This window comes from Artemia sp. Qi Xiang Cuo, chromosome 14 (genome assembly GCF_049724085.1).
Source record: "Artemia sp. Qi Xiang Cuo chromosome 14, ASM4972408v1, whole genome shotgun sequence".
NCBI classification, from domain to species: Eukaryota; Metazoa; Arthropoda; class Branchiopoda; order Anostraca; family Artemiidae; genus Artemia; species Artemia sp. Qi Xiang Cuo.
Genome location: NC_142807.1, coordinates 24,753,100 through 24,771,663, shown reverse-complemented (window position 1 = coordinate 24,771,663; position 18,564 = coordinate 24,753,100). Strand labels below are relative to the sequence as shown.

At 37.0% G+C, this 18,564-nt stretch overlaps 1 protein-coding gene across 1 annotated transcript in view; it reads right to left on the bottom strand.

The window, feature by feature from the left end:
* LOC148944293 (phospholipid-transporting ATPase ABCA3-like) overlaps positions 1–18,564 on the bottom strand; it is a 233,259-nt gene that overhangs the window by 33,183 nt on the left and 181,512 nt on the right. Inside the window, exon 27 of the mRNA XM_089100087.1 lies at positions 11,362–11,563. Within this exon, the coding sequence (XP_088956213.1) occupies positions 11,362–11,563 (202 nt within the window). The remainder of the gene's footprint in view (positions 1–11,361; positions 11,564–18,564) is intronic.

Sequence of the window (18,564 nt, the reverse complement as noted above, 5' to 3'; positions counted from 1 at the left end):
ATTATGAAAAAGCGCAGTGGTTCTTTTGTAGCGGGGGGAAGGTGGACAGATGCCTCAAAGAGTGTATCTTAATGCCCGAATTCGCAGAAAGAAAGTTCAGAAATAGGCAGGAAGTTCCAAATATCATTTGCTATGTCAATATTTACGTTTCGATAGTCAATATTGGTTTTTGGTCCGATACATCGATAGAAGACTAGCCCATGATTGGCAGGATTTAACTTTTTGAATTATCCAGGGATTGACTCAAGCGATAAGAAGTTGCTGAGTATACCAAAGCAAAGGTAACTCATTCAATACCATCCTTGAAGAAGACAATTAGAAATAATCCAAAAATTATGCAACTGAAAGCCTCTCTATGCAAGTGGTTAAAAGTGGCAAACCTGGGACACCCTGGTGCTGGTTCAGCCGTCTCTGGGTTACGTTTGGCCACCTGACAAAAGAAAGAGAAAAGAGGTCAGGAAAACATTAAAACTCGTCTTTTGCCAATTTCAGTGAGGTTTAAAAAAACTAAAGAGTATTAATTTCAAATTATAAATTGACTGACCAGCACCAAAAGTTAGGTGTTCCACTAATCTTGATGTTCCACTTGTCAATGGTTACAGCTTCATTTCATGTTCTGTCCCTAAGACACTATCCATCTCGTCAGTTAGAGAAAAGTCTCATATTCCAGTATTCTTTGGAGAACGGACCTTAAGTTCTTCACTTGCTACTTTTTTGATAATGATAATATGGTGAACAAGAATTTTTTTCTTGGCTATTCAACTCATTCAAGATGTAATCTTCAAAATGTAAAATGTGCCTTGACTTTATAAGTGTCGAATTGGAAGTTGCTGGTAGTGGTCTTCAACGTCCATGCTGGAGTCTGAAGAGTTTTTGTATACAGGCTCATCTAAATCAGAATCATCACTCCTACTGCAACTCTTGTTATGAGAAACATGCCTTTTGCTTTTTAGCCTTTTCACTTATTTGACTTTTTTCTTTGCAGGACTATGGCTTTCTTGGCAAATACAGCTTTTATCTCCAGCAGTAATGCGCTTTTCACAGGGTTGTCAGTGGGTACATCTGACTTTTTCATATTTTTTCCTGTTCATTTTTGTGTTGAGCCTATTGGAAAGGGGTTTGCATGGGCGATCTATTCTAACGAATCATCTGCTGACCTTTGCTTCTCATTTACAGACAGAACCTGTGCTGCAGCCGTTTAAAGGTCTATGTTAAAGAAAGAGTCTAAATGTAACACAGGACTTGCACTGAGAATAGAAATTTCCCTTGTAAGTGCTTCTCTAAATATGGTAGGCATTTCGTCTGAGATATATGAAAAGAGGATAATCCTTTAAGACATCTCTGTTGGTGGGGTAAACCCGACTTGAACTGAATCCACTGATTATATTCTCAAGAGGGAAAGCCCCTGGATATGCTTTGCCAAGAAGTTCAGCAATGTTATAAACTGATACAATTTTAAATTTATGGGCAGTCATAATAATTGCATCCTCCTGGTTGTAGTAGGCCTTAAGGGGCCCCATGACTATCCTTTCTTGAGGCTGCAGATTGTGAGCAGTGTGTGTTGCGACAGTTAAAGTACAACACCATTATTTTTAGCTAGATCAAACAATTCAATTCATCGGCTGATCTGGTCGTCTATTTTCAGAAGTACTGGTGACCATGGGCGCCCATAAGCTGAATTCCAGGGGGGGGGGGCAAACTTCGTCTAATTGCTACTTTTAATGCTATATAATAAAAATCTCAGAACAAAAATATAAAAATAAGGCAGCATCATTCAGCCAGGGGGGCAAGAGCCCCCCCCCCTGCCCCCCCATATGGGCGCCCATGCTGGTGACTGTTTAGAGGGTTTGACCAGATCGATAAAACGCTGCAAGTAAAGCAAAAAATGGGAGGCATTCATCCAGCCAGAAGTATTTTCTGAGCCAATCATGATGGTTCCTGGTAAAGTTCCCATTAGTAAAATCTCCGGACACTGTTTTCCGGGGGAAAATAAGTAGAGGGACTTTGTTCCCAATACATTAACACAGACAAAAATCATGCTTAACTGACTTCTTTCTGCTGACGTGACCGACTTAAATCTGGCCACACAGTGCAATGATCTTACCAGGCTTGTGGATTTTTTTCAGACTCGATTCGTCAACATTCCAAATTTCTTGTGGTCTGAACATTTGTTTATCTAGGCCTCACTCCAGGTTGTCAAAGAAAGCTCCTACGCTGTGACAGTTGAAAGTAGTTAAGTGTCATAAGCTCACGGTACCAATCTTTACCTCTAATTGCTCAACCCTCTCCACTACTTTTGCATTTCCACTTATATGGCACTTTTATACTCTTAGTAATGGCATAAGTGTATGCAATTTTGCGTGCTTCTAGGGTAGTTAAGTCAAAATGCATATTATCTATCATTTTCAAGTAAGTGTTTAGTCCGTTTTCTTGTTATTTTGTAAATATTTATCATGTGTCGTAACAGGGTCCAAAGAAACTTAGGTCCAGACTTTTTAGAGGATATTCAGCTTCTGAACTTTTTCATGTAGACTTGCAGCGTTCCTCTAGGGACACCCATAGTACTTCCCGAGAATCCGACTGACGTTTTGTCTAATAATACAGAAAGAGCTGTTTTTTTCTTTTTCTCTGGATCCCAGTTGCCTTTTTTTCTCCCCTGTTTTTCTTTTAAGCATTTTATCTTGAATGAAATTTAACAGGAAAAACAGAAGTTTAGTGCACCTAATCGTTTAATAGGGTTAAACAACGTCAAAGTTAATCAATCTTGGGGTATTGAGCTTGCCTTCAACCTTAAAATGCTCTGTTTACATAGATTTTGAAAGCATTGTCCACTTTCGGACACCTTGGGGCCGCATGCCAAACCTATCCCGGGTATTGTGGCCAAACGTGGGAATTTGCCATCCCGCGGGATGAAAAAATGCTAACAGCAAACCAGTGAAGATGACACGTGTTGGAAGCTGCAAAAAGACAGGCAAAAAATAAGAGAATACAACGTGAGTTTATGGCTTTTCTAGTATTCGTAATTAAGCGTAGGCCTTCAGACAAAATCTGAACAAAATTACAGATTTATTCACCATAAAATTTGATTCAATCTGATATTTTTGGTAAAAGTATTAATCAAGGCCAGGCATTTTAAAAAGATACACTACCATCTGTCTGAGCTTTTATAATCCACCAGAAGCGCCAATAGCTTCTATATTGAGATGAATCAAAAAAACTTTTTGCACAAAATAAGTTTTTCAAAAAAATTTAAAGAAATCCATTAAACCAAAAATGAAAAAAAACGAATCAGATAATTTGCCAAGGATACAACTACCACAAATCAGTATCAATGAATAAATGAAACCCAAAACAAACAGAAATTAAAATAAGTCAAACTCAAAACGAGCAGAAATTAATCTGTGTAAGGTTCTAAACCTTATGCTTTCTAAAAGCTGGATATAATTTGTACTTTCTGAAAAAAATTCAAATGAAAAAAATGAGCATTGTAAGCTTAATATACATATGCTGATATTTATTCCTTAAAATCTTAGTAAATTTTTGATTTTTTAAAGTTATAAAAGTGAAAACATTAGACTATTTTGAATAGAATGGGTATCTCAAAATTATTAGACGTATTTCGGGACAATATGACGTGTGTGTAGGGGGAGAGGGTAGGTGCCCTCAGATCTCTTTGCTCTTAAAAAGACCACTAGAGCGTCTGATTACCAATACAGTGAGCCCCCTTTGAAGTTTGTATGACCACAGTTTCTATAAGAACCCTATATGTCCCAATAGCATAACTTACAACCCTTGCCCTGAGGGCTGTGAGGGATTTGTTATCCTCAAAGACATAACTTCCAGACCTTTCTAATAGGCTTTACAAAATGGATATATCAAAATTTTGATTCGAAGTGTCTGGGTAGATGATAGGCGTGGAGGGGGACATTTGCCCCTGATCACTTTTGACTGATAAAAAAGGCCCTAGTTCTTTCAATTTCCAATCGAATGAGCCCTTTTTGAAGATTCTACGACAAAACTTTCTATAAAAACGTTATATGCCCCAAGGGCATAAGTTACGACCCTTGTCTTGAGGGCTAATGGGGGAGGGTTGTCATCCTCAAAGACATAATTTCCAGACTTTTCAACTACGTTGAACAAAATGACTAGTCCTATACCAAAATACTGATCGGAAATATTTGGGGAAATGATGGAGATGGGGCGATTCTCTCTCTGATTGCTTTCGACTATTAAAAAGGGAAATAGCCCTCTCAATTTCCAGTCGAAAAAGCCCTTCTTGAAGTTTTTACGACAACAATATCTATATGACGTTATATGCCCAGGGGTATAAATTACAACCTTAGCCCTGAGGGCTGTGGAGGATTGTCATACTCAAAACATAATTTCCGGACCCTTCAATTACGTTCAACAAAATTACTGTATCAAAATGTTGATCGGAAATGTTTGGGAAAATGATGGGTATGGGGGGGCATTCGTCCTCCGACTGCTTTTGACTATTAATAAGGGCACTAGCCCTCTTAATTCCCAATTGAACGAGTTCTTTTTGAAGTTCTACGACAACGTTGTCAAAGACCTAATTTCAAGAACTTTCAACTACGTTGAACAAAATGTCTATCTCAAAATTTTGATTGTATGTGTTTGGGGAAATGGTGGGCGTAACAGGGGCTTTAGTTGCCCCCCAATCACTTTTGACTATTAAATAGGGCACTAGCACTTTCAATTTCCAAGCGAATGAGCCCTTTTTGAAGTTTCTACGACAACGTTTTCTATAAAAAAAACCTTATATACCCCCAGGACATAACTTACAACCCTTCTATAAGTTATGCTCTGTGTTATCCTCAAAGACATAATTTCCAAACTCTTCAACTACGTTGAACAAAATGGCTATCTCAAAATTTTTATTGGATGCTTTTGGGGAAATGGTGGGCGTGGGAGGGGTTTTGGTTTTCCTCCAATCACTTTTTACTATTCAATCGAAATTTTTGACATATTAAATTTCCAATCGAATGAGCCCTATTTGAAGTTTCTACGACAACTTTTTCTAAAGAAGCTTATATGCCCCCAGGGCATAACTTAAATCCCATACCCCGAGGACTGTGGGGGGGGGGGGGGTTATAATCCTCAAAGACCTAATTTCTAAAAACTGTCAACTATGTTGAACAAAATGGATATCTCAAAATTATTATTGGATGTGTTTGGGGAAATGATGCGCGTGAGAGGGGGGTTAGTTTTCCTCCAATCACTTGTGACTATTAAATCGAAATTTTGACTATTCAATTTCCAATCGAATGAGTCCTCTTTGAAGTTTCTACGACAACTCTTTCTATAAGACCTTATATGCCCCCAGGGCATAACTTAAATCCCTTACCCCGAGGGCCGTGGACGGGGGGGGGGGTATCATCCTCAAAGACCTAATTTCCAAAAACTTTCAACTATGTTGAACAAAATGGATATCTCAAAATTTTTATTGGATGTGTTTGGGGAAATGATGGGCGTGAGAGGGGGGTTAGTTGCCCTCCAATCACATTCAACTATTAAATAGGCCATTAGCCCCTTCAATTTCCGATCGAATGAACCCTTTTTGAAGTTTTTACGACAACGCAATCTATAAAAACCTTAAATGCCCCCTAGGGCATAACTTACAACCCTGACCCTGAGGGCTCTTAGGGGGTTATCATCCTCAAAGACCTAATTTCCGAAACTTTTAACTACGTTGAACAAAATGGCTATCTAAAAATTTTGATTGGATGTGTTGGGGGAAAAGGTGGGCGTGAGAGGGGGGTTAGTTGCCCTCCAATCACTTTAGACTATTAAAAGGGCACTAGCCCTTTCGATTTCCAATCTAATGAACCCTTTTTGAAGTTTTTACAACATCACTATATATAAAAACCTTATATACCCCCAGGGCATAACTTAAGACCCTGGCCCTGATGGCTCTGAGGGGGTTACCATCCTCAAAGACCTATCTCAAAATTTTGATTGGATGTGGTTGGTGAAAAGGTGGCCGTGGGAGGGGGGTTAGTTTCCCTCCAATCACTTTCGACAATTAGAAAGGGCACTAACCGTTTGCACTTCCAATCAAATGAGCCCTTTTTCAAATTTCTATGACAAAGCTTTCAATAAAAACCTTATATACCCCAAGGGCATAACTTACAAACCTTGCCCTGAGGGCTGTGGGTGAGTTTCATCCTCAAAGATATAATTTCCGGACCTTTCAACTACTTTGAAAAAAATGGGTATCTCAAAATTTTGATTGTATGTGTTTGGGGAAAAGGAGGGCGTGAGAGGGGGGTTAGTTGCCCTCCAATCACTTTCGACTATTAAAAAGGGCACGAAACCTTTAAATTTCCAATCAAATGAGCCCTTTTTCCAGTTTCTACGACAAAGCCTTCAATAAACAACCTTATATACCCCCAGGGCATAACTTACAACCCTTGCCCTGAGGGCCGTGGGTGAGTGTCATCCTCAAAGATATAATTTCCGGACCTTTCAAATACTTTGAACGAAATGGCTATTGGATGTGCTTGAGGAAAAGGTGGGCGTGAGAGAAGCGTTAGTAGCCCTCCAATCACTTTCGACTACTAAAAAGGGCATTAGCCCTTTGAATTTCCAATCGAATGAGCCCTTTTTGAAGTTTCAACGACAAAGCTTTCTATAAAACATTATATGCCCCCAGGGCATAACTGTGTTTGGATAAATGGTGGGCGTGGAAGGGGTGTTATTTGCCTTCCAAAAACTTTCGACTATTAAAAAGGACACTAGCCATTTCAATTACCAATCAAATGAGCACCTTTTGAAGTTTCTACGACAACGCTTTCTATAAAAACATTATATGCCCCCAGGGCATAACTTACAACCCTTGCCTTGAAGGCTGTGGGAGGGGGTTGTCATCCTCAAAGACCTAATTTCCAGAACTTTCAACTACCTTGAACAAAATGGCTATCTCAAAATTTTGATTGGATGTGTCAGGGGAAAAGGTGGGCGTGAGAGGGGGGTTAGTTGCCCTCAAATCACTTTCGACTATTAAAAAGGGCACTAGCCCTTTAAATTTCCAATCGAATGTGCCCTTTTTGAAGTTTCTACGACAAAGCTTTCTATAAACCCCTGATATGCCCCCAGGGCAAACTTACAACCCTTGCCCTGAGGGCTGTAGGGGAGTGTCCGCCTCAAAAACATAATTTCTAACTCGAAATCAACTGCGCTGAACAAAATGGCTATCTCAAAATTTGTATTGGATGTGTTTGGGGAAATGGTGGGCATCGAAGGGGTGTTAGTTGCCTTTTAATCGCTTTCAACTATCAAAAAGGGCACAAGTCACTCCAATTTCCAATCGAATGAGCCCTTTTCGAAGTTTCTAGGATCTCCCCTATTTCAAATTTAATGTTTAATATTCCCCAACTTTAAACTATTGAACTGAATTCTTGAAGCAAGAAGCTGTTATCTAATCGAGATGTAATTTGTGTTAAGTCACTTTTATGATGTTTATGTTTTCTGGTTTTCTGGAAATTGGAATTAGGATAGTAGGTGCATTACATTACAGAATTGCGGTAAAAGTAGAGCATAGCTATTGCTTAAGGCTGAGTTTTAGCAACATATAGAATGACGAGTTTCTAAAGACTTTTATCAAAATGACCTCTAGGTATTTATAAGCCCCCCTCCCCATATCACAGAATTGGCTGCCTACGCCAATTCTATTTGTCTTCCTTAGACAAAATGCTGCCTACGCCGATGAATGGTAGCCCTCCTCGCATTTAAAGTAACCACAGGTATACTGTGAAAAAGGAAGAAAAATGTAATAAAAAAAAGTTTTCTTAACTGAACGTAAAGAGCAACATTAAAACTTAAAAAGAATTGACATTATTCACATGTGAGAGGGGATTGCACCCTCCTCAGCCCCTCACTCTTTGCGCTCGAGTTTTACAGTGCTTCTCCTTCCAAATCAACGGGCTTTGTATTTGAGCAAGCTTTCTTAAAAAATTGGAATAGAAGTCAAATAATAGCGTAAATTTTACCGTCAAGGAAGCCCCCCTCATATGCGGAATAAGTTCTGTTTGTTTTAAGTCTTAGTGTTGCTATTTATTTTCATTTGAGAAAGTTTTTTTTATAAATTAATAAAGGAAAACGAAATTGTGGATCTGAAATGAGTCTTAAGTAAATTTAGATTATTAATGCAAAATATAAATTCGGACTTCATTTCATAGCTTATACATACAATAAATTAGAATTTAGAGATAATTACTTTTAATATTTGGAAGCAATTTAATGTTGCCTTTATTTTCTAATTTAATCTAATCTTAATCTTAAATTTAATCTTAAATCTCACTTGCATTTTTCTTGCATCTAAAGTAGTGGACATCCAGTGTGATTATCGGACCATCTCTAATTATTTTTAGAATTAAGGGGGGGGGGAGTTTTTCAACTGAAATTAAGGATCAGTATTAAAACATAAAAGGAACAGAAAATATTCCAAAATGAGGGGGCTGCCTCCTACTCAACCCTTTGTTTGTTATGTTAAAGTTGTTTAGTGTTTTGAAAGAAGTACTTATTCCAGTGCAACGGTCATTGCGTTCCAATAGCTGTTCTTAAAATTAAGGAGTGACGAGTTGAGGAGAAGGGAGCCCCCCTCATATACGGAATAACTCATGTACGTTTTACGTTTTAATGTTGCTCCTTACTTGTAGCTGAAAAACTACGGTCAAGCTTTTCAGTACGTTTAGAAAAGCTTCTGATTCTAATGAAACGGTCCCTGTGTTTCAGGAATCGTTCTTAAAGAATTAGGAAAAAAGGTCTAACTTCAGCGTAGAGAGTAGGGTATTGAAGAGGGGGCAGCCCTCCTCATACACGGAATAATTTACGTTCGTTTTGAGCTTTAATGTTGATCCTTACTTTCAGTTGAAAAAAGTTGTTTTTTTCTTTAATTTAATTTCTAATCGTTTTTTAAATAATTCCAGGGAAATCCACTCCCCCTAGATGAAAATTCCAGTCCCCCAAGAAGAATTCCCACATGAAATACTCCTCCCGGGAATTACCACCGTACAATTCCATCATTACTACAAAATCCCCCCTGAAAATATTTTGTGGATGATTTTAACTGAAAAATTTTCCCTAGCCTAATTTCATTTGAGAAAAGGTTTTTTTATTTACTTTCTGATTGTTTTTCAAGTGATGATGGAAATCTTCTCATGTGAAAAATTCTTCAGGCAATTCTTGCCCCTTCAATGGAAAAAATCTTCAAATATCGGGCCCAAATGGGGTCGGAAAAGGTCATAACCGAGGATTTAAACGAAAGTAGAAATTGTTGGGAGGGGGTAAAGAGCGAAGCTTGGAATAAATTGGGATGAAGGAGTAGCGTGAACAGCTGTGTTGGACCAAGGCGGCTTGGTACTGCAGTGAGCTGTTAGCAGCAGTAGTAGTAACAGTAGTAGGATTTATATATTATTCATAAATCGATTTCTCCTTTATAATTCAAGTGATGACCCAGCTATGCTGGATCTCTTAATTCTTGTTTTTAAGTAAAACTGCAAAAACACTGACTAGAGATGACCTAAGAGACTGAAAGTAAATATTTCTACCTATTTTATAGAAGAAATCGATGCAGCACCAAGCCACAGCCGGCTTGGTCTGGCAGTGAGGTGTTAGCGGCAGTAGTAGTAACAGTACTAACAGTAGCTATGCTGGATCTCTTAATTATTTTTTTTTAAGTAAAATTGCAAAAAGAGTGACTAGAGGTGACTTAAGAGACTGAAAGTCAATATGCTGCTGGATCTCCCAGCTATGCTGGATCTCTTAATTCATTTTTTTAAGTAAAAGTACAAAAACACTGACTAGAGTTGACCCAAGAGACTGAAAGTCAATATTTCTACCTATTTTATAGAAGAAATCGATGCAGCACCAAGCCACAGCCGGCTTGGTCCGCCAGTGAGTTGTTAGCGGCAGTAGTAGTAAAAGTAGTTTGATTTATATATTGCACATAAATCGATTTCCAACAGTTCGTGGTAACGAACTGTAAGTAAGGAGCGAATCGGCTCAATAGTAGCCGAAACTCTAAAAACTGATTTTTGATACCAATACATAGCCTATATCAAAAGAATCTTATTTTTATGCTGATATCAAATATATAAGTTTCATCACGTTTAGTCTTACCCATCTAGGGTTAGGAGCCTAAGAAAATTTGCTTTATTTTCAAAAAAAGGGCGAAAGCCCCTAAAAATACATAGAATGTGAATGAAAATCACACCATCAGATTCTGCGTATTAGAAAACCCTACTGTAGAAGTTTCAAGCATCTCTCTGCAAAAATGTGGAATTTTGTATTTTTTGCCAGACGAAAGATCACGGATGCGTGTTTATTTGTTTTTTTTTTCCTTTGAGATGATCGTATTGACCCAGCGGTCCTAGAACATTGTGAGAAGGCTCATTCAAACGGTAATTAAAAGTTCGACTGCCCTTTTTAATTGACCAAAAATATTGGAGGGCAACTAGACCATATTCCACCCCTTTTTTCGCCAAAATTGTCTGATTAAAATTTTGATAGAGCCATTTTGTTCATCATAGTTGAAAAGCCCAATAACTAGAAATAACATGCCCCCTTCCACATCCCCAGGGGAAAGGTCTTCAAGCTATAAAAATTGCCCATTATTTACGACTAGTATTTGTTATTGGGAGGCATGCATGCATTTTAGGGTGGGAAGACGAATTTTCTGCTTGAATTTTTTTTCACGAGAGCACTTTCCAGGGACGTTTCCAGGGGGTTGAACTTGTCAGAGGAAATTATACACTAGGGAACTTCACCAGAATTCCTATACAAAATCATTTTTCTATTTCTTGCTTTCTCTTTTCCGTCTCAATTTTGCGCGTGAGCTGTTAAGGGTAATTGTTCTGGGTTAATTATCACCGGGATTGAATTTTCTATAGGATATATCCGTGAGGAGGGTATTTTTCCGGTGGTGGGGCCAGATTTCCTGGGATTATTTAAAAAACGATCAGATATTATAAAAAAAATTCAACTGAAAGTAAGGAGCAATATCAAAAACTTAAAACGAACAGAGAATACAACGTATATGAAGGGGGTTGCCTCCTCCTCAACTCCTCACTCTTTACGCTATAGTTTGAATTTTGTCACAACTCCTTAAGAACGACTCCTAAAACACAAAGGTCGTTTAATTAGAACATTAAGAAGCTTTTTTTAAAAGTGCTGAAAAACTTTAGCGTAAAGAGCGAGGTGTTGAGGGGAGACAGGCCCCTTCATATGTGAAATAATTTTTGTTCGTATTAAGTTTAATGTTGCTCCTTACTTTCAGTTGAAAAAGCTTGTTTTTTTTTATTTAAGTTGATCTAAGAGACTACAAATCAATGTTTTTACCTGTTTTATGGAAGAACGAACGCAGAAATTTTCCAGAAAAGCATCACCCCCAGTTACTTCTTCATCTCCAGTTAGCATCTTAAACGTAGATGTTTTTCCAGCACCGTTGATCCCTAAAAGGCCAAAACATTCACCCCGTCGCACTCCAAAACTAAGGTTATCGACAGCCAAAAATCCACCGGAATATATCTTGGTTAGTTTTCTAGAAAGAAACATTGGAGATATATTCAGCCAATAAATACTTTTATTGTACTGCTATGAAAGACCTTATATTACTAGATCCCAAAACTCGGTAAATTAAATTAAACAAAGCCCCGATATTACTGTGGTTTACCGCAGGCACAAGTGGCTATATGGGTACTCTGACTAAGGTGTTGGCTAGCTATTAAATAGATCTAGTTCAAATACTTATCGAATTGGATAAATAAATATTTATCCCATAAGGTGTATTTTGATCACAAAGAAAAGGTATACAGCAACCACTCAAAATAGCGTTATTTGGTGTATAAGGTATGTGTTTATTTGTTATTACCAATAGCGTATTTTGAAGTTTTTGGCTGCTACAAACTTACCATAGTTGTTAAACTATCTCAGGTCAAAACATTAATGAGCCCTGCTTGATCAAAGCACTGCACAAGCGGAGGAACTTGTCCACTTCTTAGACTGATCTATCATCTATTTTCATAAAACTCTAGCTTCCTTACTTTAAAATTCATTATTTTTTTTTATCAAAATAATATATTAGAATAACTAGATTTATATATTTATATTAAGATACCCAAAAACCTGTTTTAAAATCTCACTGCTGTTTCCTAGTATTCTAAATAGTCTTTTGTCATAATACCTGGTAACAGCATTGGACACAACCCTAGTTCACACCAGAATCAAGCCAGAGACAGCCGTTAATCTATTTTCTCTTATTTAACCGTGTTATCTGCATTTACTAATGCTTTATTTTCACTGACTGCACTACATAGCTACAAACAAATTTATCTTAAAGTACATACAGAGAGGACTTTGAGAGTCCCTCGTCTATCAACAAAGTAGAAAGCCAGTTCATCAGAGGCCACACTCTAGTGTTGTTATCTTTATGATAACCCCGGAGACAACGGCAATGTGGTATCTTTATGTTTTCTATGATTATTCGTTTTAATTTATGTTCGTTTTGGGTTTCATTTACACTTTGGTAGTACTTTCTGATCGTTTAAGTTTAAATTATTATTGAACTAACAATTATTAATTATTATTATTACTTATTATTATTAATATTACTATTATAACATTAAATTATTAATATTCTTTTTAATATATTAATTATTAATTTTTTTAATATATTCAAAATTATAATTGTTATTTTTAATATAATATTATAATAATAAAATTAATATTATTATTATAATATTATCATTTATTATTAATATTATTAAAAATTATTATTATTAACAATTATTAATAGTAATTAATAATTATTAGATGATTTCTGCTCCTCTAAGTTTTAGTATGGTTCTTACTTTCGAAAAAATTGTTTCATTGGCATTTTTCTAAATTAATTATCAATAAAACAAGTAACCAATGGTTCATACAAATCTAAACTGTTTACTTTTTTACAAAGTAGGCTAAACTGAATTTCTGGGCAAAGTATTCTCTGTCTTTTATGAAACTACTCCGTGAATCATATGAAATATGAAAACAAAGCGGCCACCAAGGCTAAATAGAACCTGCTTCAAAAGGTGTCTTTGATAATAGAAGAAAATATTGCTACTATTACAATTTGATTAAACAAATAAATTAACTATGCTGTAAATAAGTGTACTATAAATGGCTGTTAAAAGCATAAATACATTAATAGCAATTATTTGTGGCCTAATATTTATTGCTCTTAGGAAATCACCGTAAGTTGCTCGAAATTTTCTTAATTTGAAAATAAATTGTAAGTAAAAATTTATCTAAATTTAAGAGAAAACCATAAATTGATTACTTCATTGATGATGTTGCCCACTATCAGTAGAGATGCCTCAGGAGGTCCCGGGACTCAACCCTGCTGCCACCTAGAACTTTTTTACATAATTTATGCATGTTTTTATTTCTGTTCGTTGTCAGTGAGAATGAAAAAACAGAATTTTTCTCTCTTGAAAAACATGAATTTTCTCACATTGATGGATGTTTTCTTGGACGGTTATGTGTGTTGGTCCATTTATTTGATTTTTTCATGGATGTCAACAGCAATTCATGTCTGTTTTATGCTTTTTGTCAGTGAGAATGAAAAAACAGGAATTTTCTCACTTTGATGGATGTTTCAAGGTCGATTTATTAGTTGTTGTTTGTCCAGGTGTAATGACAATGGGGTGATTTACATAATCGGTGGGGAAATTATTGGTTCAAGAAGGGGGAATTAAGAAACATTATGGTTTCTTTGATCTTTAGGCTAACCTAACCTGAGAACTTGATTTACATAATCAGTGGGGAAATTATTGATTCACGAAGGGGGAATTAAGAAACATTATGGTTTCTTTGATCTTTAGGCTAACCTACCCTGAGAACTTGATTTACATAATCGGCGGGGAATTATTGATTCACGAAGGGGGAATTAAGAAACATTATGGTTTCTTTAATCTTTAGGCCTGAGGGATTTATTTATTATTGTTGTTTTGGACAAGTGCATGCTAGGGATGAATGTCAAGGTGTCCTGGAATAGGAAACCAGAAGTACATGCATCCTTCTCAGCCAATCAGCGAGTCGGGTACATGCATCCTTCTCAGCCAATCAGAAGGCTGGTTACGTATGGTTTTCCCCCGTTACATAACAATTTGGTATATAACGGGCATGCATTGGGATTAAATTATCAGAAAGTATTGTGACACAATTGAAACAACAATGAATGTTATTGATGAGCTTGAAGCCTTGGCAGCCACAATTAGCAATGTGAGTACATTTTCATTTTTTATTTTCAAAATAAAATTATTTTCATTGGTCACCCTCTACTATATTTAGGTAAGTACCCCCTCCCCCCACAAACCTAACCACCGTGCAATCTTTATACTCACTAGAAAACATAAAATATGTTCTTTTTATTACAAAAACCTAACACCCCTCCCAGCCCCACTCTGATTTTACAGGTATAATTCTTTCTAATAGAAATATTTCTCTTTTTTTCGCTAAATTTATTCTTTCTGTAAGCCTATCAAAAAGTGACATTCAACTTCTGTCTATCCCATAGCTATTAATAAACTGTTTCCATTTAAGCCACCTCCACTGCTTACTTGACCTAAAAACATTTTTCCGCAATGATTTAAACAGCGGACACCCCACAATTGCACTTCCTGCTTGTTAATCCTTAACGTTAGTGACTTAACCAAAAGGTTTCAACGATAAAAACTATTTGTTTTTCTCTTTCTCAAATTAAAGCAGTTTTAAGCAAAAAGAGATTGCTGTTTATTAAGCTGGTGGATTCGTAACCTGTATTTGCTGGAAATTATTTCCAAAAATAATTACTAACAATATATTTAGGACATTGGTGAAAGGGGGGGGGGGATTGACATGCCTCAATTCTATCACCATTATTGTAAAATGAAAACAAAGTGTTTGCAACAAAGTAAGGTTAGGTTGGGATGTCTATGAATAAGCCCTTTTTTTTAATTAATTAAAATAGCATTTGATTTCAGAGTTTAGTATATTTTTATTTTTTGCTTTACTGAAAATGCTGGCGTCGGGGGGGTTTCTTAGTGATAAATGCTTTTTTAGACAAAATTATGGTTCGTGTGGATGGTGATACTAATTTTCCTTCTTTAAAAAAAGGGGGTAAATTATTTCGGTACTAAATTTTTTCTCTTCTTTAAGGCAAACTGTGAAGAATGCCCGTCGCTACCACCCAGTAAGAGAGCAAGGACTAATAATGTGGTCCCTGTGAAGGCGACAGTCATACAATATGGTCACTTGCCGAAGCCTCCTAAACCAGTGATGCCCGCCCAAGCCATGCTGGAATGTGAAATCGCTTGCACATCCGCTCTTCTTGGACATCTAATAGCTGCCCTATCAATGCTAGGTCAGGAAGTTACCCTCTAGCATGCTATGTCCGATCCATCCGACACCCAAGCCCAGACGGATTTTGCAAAGGTAAGCATTTTTTCCTACCTATCATATAGAAATATCTACCAATTTCTTCCAACTTTCTTAGGTCTTTTCTACATGCACCATTTTGGAACACTTTGTAAAAGTGTATCTCAGCGGGATATTGAAAGATTTTTTCTCCCCAAAGGAAATATAATGTTCTCCCTTTTGAATCATGTCAAGTGCATGCATTCACCCTTTGCTAAATTAGACTAGTGATGCCAAAAAAATGCACTATATCCCGCTCATAATAAGTAGTAAAATCCTTTGCATTATAAATTGCTTTATTAGCGAATGGTTCACATTGCCTATACAAATATTATAAAAAAAACAACTTTCTATCGGAATGAGTTGTGTATCATGAGAGGAGATGGCTATCCATTTCAAATCATGTTTTTTTTGTTTTTCCAGAGCAGATAAAGAGTATTAATATGAAATTTTATTTGGAGGGATTGTTTGAACAATATCAAATTGCCGCCTTCTATGTCATGCGTTTTAGATTGTAAATACCTTATACTAATATAAGATATGCTATGGGCCCGAGAATCGCTGCAGGAAGTGCTACGGGCCCGAGAAGCGCCGCGGAAAGCGCTGCGGGGAAGTGCCGCGAAAAAAAATATAGATAAAAAAAAAGTAGGGCTGATTTGAACACTTTGAAAATAAGCTATTTTTTTTGAACAAAATCAAATTGCTGCCTTCTATGTAAAGCAGCGTTTTAGATCGTAAATATCTTATATTAAGTTTGAATTTCTTTCAGTTGAATTAACCAAATGCTACTATGCGCATACTACTTCTACTACTACTACTAAGCGCTGACTTTAAATAATACGTAAATAATAATCCAAATTTTAAAAACAGTAGGGGTGATTTGAACACTTTGAAAATAAGCTATTTTTCATTTATAGGTTGGACGAGCATTGGTCCCTTATTCTTTGTCTTCCGCCTCATCAGCTGGTGAAGGTGAGGAGCTCTCCAACAACATTTCACCATGGAGTGATATCGCTAATTCCGACGAAATACCTGATAATATTGATGAGTATTTAAATGATTTGAGAACTTTAACGAAAACGGTAGTGGATCTCTAGTTCTTTTTGTTGAAAATTTAAGTGTAAATATTTGTAAAATTAAGAAAAATTTTATTTTAAGAGGGGGAGCAGGTGGGCATGAAAGGGATACAGTTTTAAAATATAATCCAGATCTAGTAGGTTGTCGTGGTGTCCAGAAGATTTGTTTTGAAACAGAACAAAAATGTTTCCAATATGCTTTCCTCATATCGGCATTTCCGACCATTGAAAGATGACGCTACCAAGACGAATTTAGATCACTGGGCTGTACATGGGAAGGACGGGTCCAATTTCCCAGTTTTAAATTTTTCTTGTTTAGAGGGGAAATACCCAGTAACGCTACGATCTATTGATATTTTTGAAAAGGCTAATGCCCATTTAAATATCGACGCTACTTTGGTTCAGTATGAAACTGAATTTGAAGATGGGGTTGATTCTAAAAAGAAGGGGGTGGTCTTCCCTGTAAGGGGCCCGTCAATTGATTTGGTCAGACACTGGATTTGGTTGTTATACACACCACCTAGTGACCCTGCCAAATCAATTGGCCATTTTAACCCTATCACAGAAATCAGTAGAGTTCTGGGGGAGGGAAAGAATAAGGGGGTACGTTTCAACTGTCCAACATGCCTCTCTAGATTTTGGACTGAATTAAAGTTGCAAAATCATATGAGGCATTGTAGCCGGCATGGCTACCAGTCAGTGGAAACGGTTTCAGGGGATAGGGCCATTTTACACTTTAAAAATTTCCAGATCACCCTTCTCCAGTGCAACAAAATATCTTTAGACTGTGAAGCTAAGCTGGTGGAGGCGAATGATCCATAATTTCCAAACCGTGTCAAAGAACATCAGGTTATTGCAGTGTCTTATGCTCATGCGCAAAGAGACAGTTCTAACATCATGCAGTTGTTAGAAATAGTAGAAACATTGGATGAGGGGGAGTGCATGGTCAAGGCACTGACTAAACTAATTGGCACGGCTAATGGTGCTATTTCTCGTTTGAGAAATACCCATTATCCAATGGTGTTGTCTGCAGAGGATCGTCTCGCGATTAAAAATCAAAAAATATGTTGGGTTTGTAAAGGGGAGTTTGCAGAGGGGGATAAGGGAACTAAAGGGAAAAGAGAGGGGATGGGGAAAGTCAGAGATCATAATCATTTGTGGCAGGAAATATCTTCGGGGGGTAGTAATTTTAGAGGGGTAGCACATCAATCGTGTAACTTAAATGTTAGCCAACAGTTTTTTATCCCTGTTTTTATCCACAACTCAAATTATGATTTAAAATTTATTTTACCGGCACTGGTACGTATGCATGTGGAGGGAGGGGGAGTAGACACCCCATGGGTAAATAGTTCATTTACCTATAACATTATTCCCAAATCGGCCGAAAAGTTGTTGCTTCTCGAGCTGAAATGGCAGGCAGTGGATAATGGGCATACGTGTTGGAATAAAATCAGGTTTTTAGATTCCTTTAGTTTTTTCCCCAAGGCATTGAGTCAATTGATTCAAGTGCAGAAAAGCGACAATTTTGATAGCTTTCCCTTGCTTAAACAGCACTTTCCAGACAGTGAAATGTATGATCTGTTGACCTGCAAAGGTGTATACGCATACGATTATTACTGTTATTACGTTCGCTTAAGCGAGGTGAAACTACCGTCAATTGAAGCTTTTTAGAATTCACTAACCATCAGTGAATGCACAGCCGAGGAGTATGAGTTTGACAAGAAGTTGTGGTCTAAGGGGGATTGTAAAAATGGGTGGGATTATTGTAGACTGTACTTGGCCAGTGACGTTCTAACTCTGTTGGATATAGTCTGTAAGAACACAGACCAAATCTATTCAGAGTTCGGGTTAGATATAGGCTATTATTTTTCCACACCCCATCTAGTGATGGATTTGATTTTAAAAATTAGCTGGGAGGATATAGGCCTAATCACCGACGTAGATCAACACCTTTTTGTAGAGCGTTCAATGAGGGGCTAAGGAGAATATCGTTGTTCACCATTTGCTTTTGCACTGGATGGTGAGCAATAGT